An 11,509-nucleotide genomic window follows, 5' to 3' on the forward strand; every position below is an offset into this window, starting at 1 on the left:
CGCCCAATGCGTCACCCAATGCGCCAAAACCGGGACATATTTGTGTCCCGACAGAGTTTGCTCGGGGACCTGGGACACACAACTCCAAACCAGGACTGTCCCGGTTAAACCGACATGCAGTTGTAAATGCTCACACTACCCTGGACTTGTCAGCAGCCTACCTGAGGTTTTTTTTTCTCTTCAGCCTTTTCCGTGATCCTGGTCATTGTAATGGGGGCAGCGCTTTGTTTACATTTCAAACAAACATTTGTATTTATTCCCAAGAACATCCAACAGGTTATACAACATCAGCAGACAACTAGCAAACAGCGGTAACGTTTGGGGAAATATTTGGAGTAGGCCTACGGTATGTAATTAAGAAAAAAAAAGGGAAAAAAAACGCTGCCCCCATTAGAATAGCTCATATCTTGGAAAGGGCTGAGCCGAAAAAGGTGGCATCACCGGGTACTGACAAGTCAAGGGTAGCGTGACCAATACAACAGCATATTGAAATTGACTGAACTGGTCCTTTAACACCAGGGGAGCTGAAAGGGCCCCTTACCTCCAGGCATGTGTGAAAGCGAAGGCCCAAATGGGGAACTCCAACTCCCATTGTCATTGTGACACAGCAGCACTCCACAGCACATGAGTGCACACTGTACACAGCAAAATTGCATTTATGCCTCACCCGTGCAAGAGGGGGCCCCCCAATGGCGCCCGAAAGGTGATGCAGCACTCCACAGCACACAAGTGCACACTGCACACAACTAAATTGCATTTATGCCTCACCCGTGCAAGTGGGGGGCCCCCAATGGCGCCCGAAAGGTCATCAATTAAACATCTTACAGACGGTTTGTGTACAAACGTTCATTTTGCATGCACAATTGTGCACAAATGATGCAAAAACAAATCAAAATGCTTATATCCATATGACATTCAACATATGGGGTGCCAATTGTGAAAGTGACTCCTAGTTTACCACAGGGAAAAAAGCACAAAAACAAAACTTTTTGATCTTTGGCTCTCTCTCTCTAACACACACACACGCACGAACGCACGCACACAGACACAGACACACACACCCCCTGTAAATTGGTTCAGACATGTTAATAAATCTTTAAAAAAAACATAAAAAAGAGCAATGAAGTGAGATGTGTGGACACCTTCACCATCTTCCATAAATTTAGTTTCACAAGTTTTGTTTTTTTCCATTGATGCTTGTTGTTGATGGGAAATTGGACTTGTGAAAGTAAGTGTGGCCGGTGTGGTGTTGGATTTAGACCTCAGCCTAACAGAACTAACTTGAGATCCATGGTGCAAACTTGCTGCTATAGCAGAATGACATCAGCCACACAAAGCCTAATGTCTTGTCTATTCACCTAATACATGTAGCCTAAATGAAGGAGTAAGTTAAAGCCTGCACATCCAGGTAAAAACCTGGTAAAAAGAAAGAAAGAAAAAGTCCACTTCAACAATAAAGTAGGAGCAGAAAAATGTAACAAACACGCACATGCACACACACATACACAATATATATATATATATATATATATATATATATATATATATATATATATATATATATATATATATATATTAATCACTTTGGCTATTCGTATTGCTCTACGAATAGCCAATATGTCACCATCTCTCATTGAACTCCATTGATTTTAATTGTTTTGCTTTCCATGACTACAATGAACCTAAACATACACCTAAGGCCAAAGTTGATTTTCTGGAGAGGTGTGAGTGAATCAGTGATTAAGTGTGACATCCGATCTGCGTATTTGAAGTGTTTTGAAGTGACTTATCTGCTCATTTTCACATTATGTTCGATAGGCGACAAAACGTTTGTCTTGTGAAAATCTGCCCTGTCTGTGTTCATTAAAGGGTCAATCTTTCTTTGCTGCATGAAATTTATTTTTGTACATACATTTTCATTCGAGAGGGTTGTAGCTTTCATATGAGTGACTTCCGAAGCCAAGTGATTACTTGAAAGTCAGGTTATTAGCTGTTATTCCAAACAGATGGATAGGCGACAACTCTTTTGGAGAAGGGTGTACACACACACACACACACACACCCTGGTCCTTATCTGGCCATATAGGCCTACACTACTACCATAATCTACAATGCACAGTGTACTTATACTATATGCATGAGAAAACAAAACATGCTACAATTTACATTGCATAGTCCACATCATATATATAGTAAGTGCTGTCTGTGTGGTGCTGGATTTAGACTCCAGCCCCACAGAGCTAACTTGTGACCCATGGTGCAAACTTGCTGCCAGGGAAGCTGACAGGGGGGGACAAAGGGGTCAGTTGTTCCGTGCCATAATTGGGTCCGGTAACTGGTGGGGGGCACTTTCAGAGGACTTTGTCCTGGGCCCAGCCAAAGCTGTCAGTGGCCCTGCATGTTGCTATAGCAGAATGACATCAGTCGTACAAAGCCAATGCCACAGTCTATCTGTCATATATTGTCTGTCATATACACCAGCAGTTCTCAAGGTGGGGTCCGGGGGCCATAAGATTTGGTTTGTTTTTTTCCACTGATGCTTGCTGTTGATGGGAAATTGGACTTGTGAAAGTAAGTGCGGTCGGTGTGGTGTAGGATTCAGACTCCAGCCCCACAGAGCTAACTTGTGATCCATGGTCTAAACTTGCTGCTATAGCAGAATGACATCATCCACACAAAGCCAATGTCACAGTCTATCTAGCGCAGGGTGCTACGGTCCTAGGCTCTATGGAAGCCGTGGCCTAGTGGTTAGATAGTTGGTCCTTCAGTCTAGGGGTTGGCATTAGAACAATGCAGTAACATGATATTACATCTTCTCATTTCCCTTAATCCTATGTGATAAACAACTTCAATGTCTTTGAGGTTTGGCTTTTTTTCCAGACTCGAAAATGAGATACCAATATACCGGTATTCATTAAACTGCATGAACATACATTATTTTATTTTCCTAAATCTACAACAAGCATCTATTACTAACCAGTTCTGTCACATGACCACCGATCTCTGAAGATAGACACAGCCCCTGTTATAATGCAGCTGTTACCCGAATGGCAACGAGGTAATGACTTACTAAAGGCCCTGTGCACTGTAGTGGTGTACTACTATGGTAGTTAAGTTTGCTCAGTGACTATTACAATATTCCAGTGGTGAAACTGTGTGTTGAGCTGCGTGTACATCAAAACAGACATACGCTACCCAAGTCATGGCAGTCATGGGTGAGCGGTTAGGGCGTCAGACTTGCATCCCAGAGGTTGCCGGTTCGACTCCCGACCCGCCAGGTTGGTGGGGGGAGTAATCAACCAGTGCTCTCCCCCATCATCCTCCATGACTGAGGTACCCTAAGTATGGTACCGTCCCACCGCACTGCTCCCCATGGGGCGCCACTGAGGGCTGCCCCCTTGCACGGGTGAGGCATAAATGCAATTTTGTTGTGTGCTGTGGAGTGCTGTGTCACAATGACAATGGGAGTTGGAGTTTCCCAATGGGCTTTCACTTTCACTTTTCTTTCAAGTAGCTGGGGTCGCTGAAGATGTTTCGCCATGAATTTGCTGTATTCGCTCTGGATACAATGCAACATTGACATGTTTGATTTAGCTAATCACATAATATCTCTGGGATGCATTTCTCGAAACCATAGTTGCACCCGCCCAATGTGGCAACTAGAGATGTACAGGATCCAAGATTCGGTTCCGGATCCGGCAGGATAATAGGGTTTTTCAGACTATCCGGATCCGGCAGGATCCTAAGCAGTGGATCCGGTATCCGGCAGTTACCTTAAAATCAGGATCTGGGGCATCTCTACGTTTTACGTAGCCTAGGCTTTTCAGTCAGTCTTTCACAACCCCAATCGCTGCATGGAGTGGAAGCCCTTTGGAAGCGGCCGTTGAAGGCAGTGTGGCAGTAAGCCAATGAGTCTTAAAAATAGTTTGCACCAACGTAATAAAAAGGGCCCATGTGTGCGAGTTGGCTATGTGTTTCAACCCTTTCGTAGGATCCGGTATCCGGTTCCGGATCCGGCAGGATCTTAAGCAGTGGATCCGGTATCCGGCAGGATCCTAAAAATCAGGATGCGGTGCATCTCTTGTGGCAACACTGATTTCTGTGGGAACATAGATCTATAAGGCTGTGGGAATATAGGGCTGTGGCAACGTAGTAGACACATTAACTTTTATCATTGTCGTTGCTTTGGTTCAACGATTCAAAAACAAATAAAAAACAAATAGTTTTTGTCTTTTATATTCAGGGCTTATGTATCCATCAATTTACAGAATAATGCATCATTAAGTGTGCAATTTTATTAAAATAATAAACAATAAATTATTAATGAAGAATACACAACAAACAATGATTGCAATAGCAAAATGGGTAAGAATAAGAGCAATGAAATACACATAAATTACAAAATGTATGTACCGATGTACATAAATTATTTGCCAATGAAATATGTGGACAATTTTTATATTATTAAAAGATACAAACAGCATCACTTACAATATCCAGAGGTTGGAAACCTGCCTCCTCCAGATATTACAAACAATATTACATGGAAACTAATAAGCAGACATTATTTAGTGTCCTGAGCTTGTGTGTGTGTGTGTGTGTGTGTGTGTGGTAGGCAGGCAAGGCTCAATGCAGGTCTACAGGTGTGATTCACCCCCTAAAGTTCTCTGCAGTAGTTTCCTCATGGACGTTACCTCTGTCTCTCCTCTCCTCTCCTCTCCTCTCCTCTCCTTTCCTCTCCTTTCCTCTCCTCTCCTCTCCTCTCATCTCCTCTGCTCTCATCTCCTCTCCTTTCCTTTTCTCTCCTTTCTTCTCCTCTCCTCCCCTCTCCTTTCCTCTCCTTTCTTCTCCTCTCCTCTCCTCTCCTCTCCTCTCCTTTCCTTTCCTCTCCTTTCTTCTCCTCTCCTCTCCTCTCATTTCCTCTTCTTTCTTCTCCTCTCCTCTCCTCTCCTCTCCTCTCCTCTCCTTTCCTCTCCTCTCCTCTCCGTCCTCTCCTCCTCAAGATGTCTTCATCTACCGCTGGGTCAATGACATTTTTGAGGGGGTCAGACATCAGGTGTTACAGCCACAGCTAATGCCCATAAATTACTGTAATCGGAAATTGGTCATTAACATAATGCAATGAATATGTGTCTTAATTCAAAACAAAAAAATAAAAATGATAATAATCCATGCAATAATGGCATTAGCTGTGGTTGCACCACCCTGATATGTGCTGCTACTCGTCATTGACCCGGTTACCTGTCTCTGTGTACAGGTGATGAATGTTTCACACAGTTAGAGGAACAGTCCACCCTTTTTTGATTTTCACATATTTTCAGAATTTCTACATTTTAAACATGAATGATGAATGTGCATGTTGTTTTCCTCTCGGTGTATTCAGTACTTAGGTTGACATATTAGCATAGCTTAGCACAATCACTGGAAGTAAATGGTACCATTAGCATCAATCAATAAGAGATCTCAATCCACAATCCACCTCCACATTCACAACCTCCTCTTCACCTCCTCAACATGCTTCATCTACTGCGGTAATGTTAAGATTCACCTCATGTTTCTCCCCATAGTCTCTCCACCTCTCCGTTCTGCTTCACCTCCTCAGTCTCCCCATTCTCCTTCCCCTCCTCTCCTCCTTCTCGGCCACCTCCACCTGGCCTTCATCATGCGTTTTCTCCCCTCCCTCTATCCTCTTCTCCTCCTCTCCAACTCCTCCTTCACCTCCTCTCCTCTTCCTTGCCCCCCCCACCTGGTCTTCATCTTGATGATGATGAAGATGGCTGCGATGATGATCACCGTGGCAACAGTGCCCAGCATGGCCTTAACAGGGGATGACATGGTGTAGGGGGCCTGGGGAACCTCAGGGATGGGCTCTGGACTATTATCTGAAATACACAGAAATATTCAGAAATCATAAGAAACACATATAGTACCGGTCTCAGATCCTCACTATATTCTCCAGCCTCCCGGTTATTATGATCTGAAACACGTGAATATTCCGAAATCATAAGAAACACTCAGATCCTCACTATATTCTCCAGAAAATAAACAACACAGTCAGGGAGGATTGAGATTATTATTGTCTGAAACAAGTGAATATTCAGAAATCACAAGAAAATCTCATGTTAAAAGTATCCAGCCTCGGATCCTCACTATACTCTCCAGAAACTAAATAATGCCTGAGGAATGGGATTTGTATTATTATCTGAAACACGAGAATATTCAGGAATTATAAGAAACACTTGTAGTATAAAGTATCCGGTCTCAGATCCTCACTATGTATATATTCTCCAGAAAAAAAACAATACAGCATCAGGAATGGGCAGAGAGTCCCCTGTAAGGGGAACATATTTGTAAATAATAATCATCATTCAGTAGCCTATATGTTTGTAACATAAAATACACAAACTATTTTAATAGACAATAGAGGATCTATTTACACTCTCGTATTTATACTGACACCATACTTACTTTTCTGCTGCAGCAGATCTGGAGGCCCTATTATGAGAAACATAACAATGATTAATAATGACAATAGTAATGTAAAATGAATGAAAGTGTACATAATTATCTTAGCATCCGAAAGAGTAGTGTAGCATAATGACACCTTAGATGCTAAATCACAATGCTTAAATGTGTAGATGGGTGTATAATAAACATGTATAATGTGTATGTGTATATACAGGGGTTGAAGTGGTGGCCTTGGCTTATTATTTAGTAAATATTCATGAAAAGATCCAACTTGGCAGTAGGCAGCACAGTTTCAATGAGCAGCATATTTGCAGTACCCATTCTGGCCACATCCTAGTGCACCTTTAAATGCAATTACATTTGGAAAATTACATGAATATCAGTAAACACCTAATTTACAATGGTCTATTTTTGGGATGTCTTGTGTGTTCAGGGCTGCTGACAGCTTTTTCTGGGCCCAGGACAAAGTAATTTGAAAGTCCAATCTAATACATCGGCCTACAATGTAATGGGGAGCCAATTCTGGGCCCCCTCTCTCCCTGGACATGGGACAACTGACCCCTTTGCCCCATCCTGACGGTGTTCTCGTGTGTGTTACCTGCAGCTGTGGTGTCTTGCCTATGAAACGGCAGTGTGAATGCAGTGGCAGTGGAGCCGCAGCTGGTCTGGAGGGTGAAGTTGCACTCTGTCTCCCCCTGCTGGTAGATGATAGCAACACCGAGGGGCAGGTCCACCACAAGGGTCCCTCTGCCAGCCTGGTGGCTCAGCACCTTAACGCAATAACACATGCTGTTACAATAATTGGCATCGCAGGGGGGCCACCGGCCACAGAGGGAAGAGAAGTAATGATTGCATAAAACCTTGAACTATCCCTCCATACAACATAATCTTCTCAAAACAGTAATCCTATTCATTTGTCTGGTTAAGACATTTATTTACAACATAAACTGTACTTTTCACATTAAAATTAAAATGTAACATTTCGAAATATGAATCCCTTAGTGCAGCGCTATGGCTCGCTGTAATGTCATAGTAATGTTGTTATGATGTAGTTAAGCATTTTCAGCAAGTGAATAGGGTTGCCGGCGACCCCATCTGCAGTTAGAGACTACGGGACAAAAATCTGGCATTTGGAATATAGGAGGTGAGGGGTTGTGAAAACATTCTTAAATTCTAAGGTTGAAGAGTGGGTCCTAGGCAGCAAATGCTTGGGAATCTCTGATGAAATGAAATGTAATGAAACCTTGTATGCAATGTAATGAAATGTAATGTAATGTAACCTTGTATGTGACCTCCACGTATGTGTCGTAGCAGCTGTCGATGTAGCACTTCTGGAATTCGCACGAGTCGACAGTTATTCTGGTGTAGTCTAAGTCACAGGTGACACGGCTGTGGTCTTGGTCAGCTGTGCAGTTGGACCTCACTGGAGAGAGACACAAGGACAATATCGCTGTCATAAATAGGTGCCGCTTAAGGGGGGGGGGGGGAATGGACCTTTTTGAACCACCAAAGATAAAGACGGAGGGGCAAAAAGACCCCAATAATAATGAAAATGTTGATTGTTGTCTTTTATCTGTTTGTGCACAGACTTCACATTACAATATTGTTGAGCCGAAGTTTGTGCCTTTGGTCACTGGTGTTAAGAAAGAAGATAGGGCAGTCGTGGCTTTAGATCAGAGGGTTGCAGGTTTGAATCCCACCTTTCCACTCCCTACCTCACCCCCTGGCTAAAGTGCAAGGCACTTGAGCAAGGCACCTACGTAACCCCACACTGCTCCAGGGACTGTGCTTGAAAAATACCTTTAAATCGCTTCGGATAAAAGCGTCAGCTACGTGTAATGTAATGTAAAAAAACTCTTTGTGATTATTGTGACACGTCACACCATGAAGTTAAACTTTAAAGAGCAATGTGAAAGTTGACTTGTATTAATTTGTGCATGAATGTGTGTCAATGTAGCCAACCAAAATAACTTATGAATATAACCAACTTGTACAAGGTCATCACACATACACAGAGGTAGGCAACCAATGAGCCTGCAAAGCAGTGTGTGTGTGTGTGTGTGTGTGTGTGTGTGTGTGTGTGTGTGTGTGTGTGTGTGTGTGTGTGTGTGTGTGTGTGTGTGTGTGTGTGTGTGTGTGTGTGTGTGTGTGTGTGTGTGTGTGTGTGTGCATGTGTGTTATGCCTGTTAAGTTAAGTGCCTTGAATAAAATGATTATATAGGCCTATTGTACTTACAAGACTTACTGCTGGAACCCATCACACACAACCACGTTGCAACCATAACGACCAGTGATGGGCGCTTCATCACGGCAGCAGAGGATGGACTCCAGATCCGCCTCAACCTATCAGATGGGAGAGAGGAAAACAGACAGGTAGCCTCAACCTATCAGTTGGGAGACAGGAAGACATACAGGTAGCCTCAACCTATCAGTTGGGAGAGAGGAAGACATACAGGTAGCCGCATCCTGTCACATTGGAGAGGGGGAGACAGGCAGGTAGCTACCAGTCACATGGGGGAATAACTGAGACAGTTGATGGCAAGGCTGGTCATCATCATAATCATCATCACCATCGTCATCATCATCATAACATTATCACCATCACCATCGTCATCAAAATCATCATCATCATCATCATCATCATCATCATCATCATCATCATCATCATCATCATCGTGTTGTAGCCCTATACATATTACATTATAATGGGCCCATTATATTGTTAAGAATCATGAATCTTGTATTATATTACATCATAATATGTTTATTATTGTTGTGCTTACCTTGCACCTGGGGGCCGTTCTATAAATGTAAAGTATCAATAGTAAGAGAGATTCTAAGAGTATTGTCCAGTCTCTCTGAGTAAGATGTATCAAAGGCTGTGCCCTGTTGCTAATCTATAGGCTAACACTACTCTACTGAGCCCACAGATATGACAACGATAGGCAACTGATAGGCTGCTGTCAATTCACGTGCGTAGCCTACTCGTTAGGAGCCGGTTAACAAAGCAGCCGCAAACCGTGGGAGCGATCGACATAGCCTACTGTACTATGCTGACCAGTTGCAACACGAATTTCGCCCAACGCGAAATGTAGTTATCAGAAGGAGAAACCGGTTGAAGGAATTCAAATTTAAACAGTTGACCTACTATTCCTCCAGTTTGGATAGAAAGCTACTTCAGCTCCAGATTGCGCTGCGCAAATTTGGCGAGAAAGAGTAGGCCTAGAGAAAGTAGAGGAAACTTGTGCGTGCATACGCGCAAGTTTCATTACATATCGCTTGTAGGTACATTAACAAATGATACATTTTACAAGCTATGAGCTTTCCCGTAACTTTAAAAAGTCGATGTCAACTTACCAGAACCGAGGAGGCGATGCCTCGGATCACCCACGAATGCCAAGGGCATAAAAGTGAAAGTAGGCTATGAAAGTGAGCGCATAGGGGGAGGGGTGTTCACGTTCCCAAAGTTATAACTATGTTTCAGCGATTGGCCTTCAGAAACAAATGTTACATTTGAGATGTGTCCAATGGGGAAAAAAAACAATCGTCGCCGTCAGATTTTGGGTTTGTTTAGTCTACACTTCGGGACTGTAGCCTAACTGAGATGCCCTGCACTAGATTTTTTTCAAACGTGATCTCAGATTGTGAACGTCTGGGCAAGAAGTATGCTGCTTTTCTTTTTTTCTTTTTCTTTTTTTAGTTCAGTCCCAGGGGTAGGCCTATCAACATCTCGTTAAAAAACACCACAGCTTAGTAAAAACTTAAAAACAGAACAGGAGAAACAGAAACAGAAAAAATAAGTACAAAAACCCACAGAGATCCTGTTGCATAATTCTTATCCGTTGTCTCACATACAGACATGTTCGTCAGCAGCAAAAACTGAAATGCATTACTGATTACATGTTACTGTCTTTTCAAAAATAATCCCTTACACTACAATATTACTAGGCCTAGGCTATATTTGAAAAATGTAAGGCATTACACTACTTTTGCATTACTTACTTTCGCCAAAATAACTATAGGTCTATGGATCTGGCAATTTATTACAGTGTAAATCAAGGCAAGGCCAGGCAAGGCAAGGCAAGTTTATTTGTGTAGCGCATTTCATACACAGGTGCAACTCAATGTGCTTACCAAAATTAACAAATGCAAAAAGAAAGGAAACAGGGAAGCTCCTAAGTCATAACTTTTCCACCTCCCATCCAGGAGGTGTTTTTGGCAGCATACAGACTAAAACTACCGGATTCAGGAATAGCTTCTTTCTGACTCACCACACTGAATAGCCTACCACTAAAACCCAGGCCATTGTAATACAATGTAACTTAAGTTATTTAGCATTGTAACTAAGTAAATATTACAGATTTTGACCTGGCCATTTGCGGCCCTTGAGGCCTTTTTATCCGGCCCCCGATATCATTTTAATGTTATGAAGCTTCACATGAAATATGACAAATTTTGTAAAGGAATCTTAGAAAATGCATTTGCAATACAATTTAGTTATAGGCCTATTCCAGGAACCTAGAGAAGGTGGTGTTTGTTTAAAAGGTGGCTGCCTCCAATATAGGCCTTAAATAAAGATGAAAATCCTGGCTTGTGTTCATATTACGGCCCTCGGAGGACTTTTACGGACCTCGGATGAATTTGAAGTGGCCCTTGGAATGATAAAGGTTCCCCACCCCTGCCTTACAGTAATCAATTACTTTTGTAATGCATTACTGCCCAACACTGTTCGCCAGTGACTCCTCATGTTTGAAAAGAGTGTCACAGAGTAATGTGCAGGGCTGGCCAAAAGAGCAATAAAGATGTTTTGTGACTCAGATTCCCTGCATATGAATTTATACATACGGTTATGCAGCACAGTTGCACATGTAGGTATGGGCGTACTCCCAGCACTGACAAGCATTTGACTTGCGCTTGATCTTCTTGCAATTCTAAGCAGCAGCCTCCCCATGCTACCATTATACGCCACCATGAGTTTCTTAATGCGGTGTTGTTTGTAGTGACACCACAGGTGTGCAGTGTATAAAGGTGTACAGTACAG

General features: G+C 42.6%; 1 protein-coding gene across 1 annotated transcript; it reads right to left on the minus strand.

Moving 5' to 3' along the window:
• Window positions 1-3,953: 3,953 nt before the first annotated feature.
• LOC134462746 (uncharacterized) lies at window positions 3,954-10,008 on the minus strand. Its single transcript, XM_063215935.1, has 6 exons — window positions 9,826-10,008; window positions 8,705-8,811; window positions 7,749-7,891; window positions 7,067-7,238; window positions 6,469-6,495; window positions 3,954-5,882 (listed from the first exon to the last, which is right to left on the minus strand). Exons 2-6 carry the CDS (start codon window positions 8,772-8,774, stop codon window positions 5,683-5,685), a joined length of 612 nt encoding a protein of 203 aa, XP_063072005.1. The 5' UTR covers window positions 8,775-8,811; window positions 9,826-10,008; the 3' UTR covers window positions 3,954-5,682.
• Between the last annotated feature and the right edge of the window lie 1,501 nt (window positions 10,009-11,509).

This window comes from Engraulis encrasicolus, chromosome 2 (assembly GCF_034702125.1).
Source record: "Engraulis encrasicolus isolate BLACKSEA-1 chromosome 2, IST_EnEncr_1.0, whole genome shotgun sequence".
Classification (NCBI taxonomy): Eukaryota; Metazoa; Chordata; class Actinopteri; order Clupeiformes; family Engraulidae; genus Engraulis; species Engraulis encrasicolus.

Coding starts and splice junctions, on each gene's coding strand:
- LOC134462746 (XM_063215935.1), bottom strand. CDS start 8,774: ATGAAGCGCCCATCACTGGTCGTTATGGTTGCAACGTGGTTGTGTGTG. Junction 7,892..8,704: donor GGGTTCCAGCAGTAAGTCTT/GTAAGTACAATA, acceptor GTCTCTCTCCAG/TGAGGTCCAACTGCACAGCT. Junction 6,496..7,066: donor GCAAGACACCACAGCTGCAG/GTAACACACACG, acceptor TTCTCATAATAG/GGCCTCCAGATCTGCTGCAG.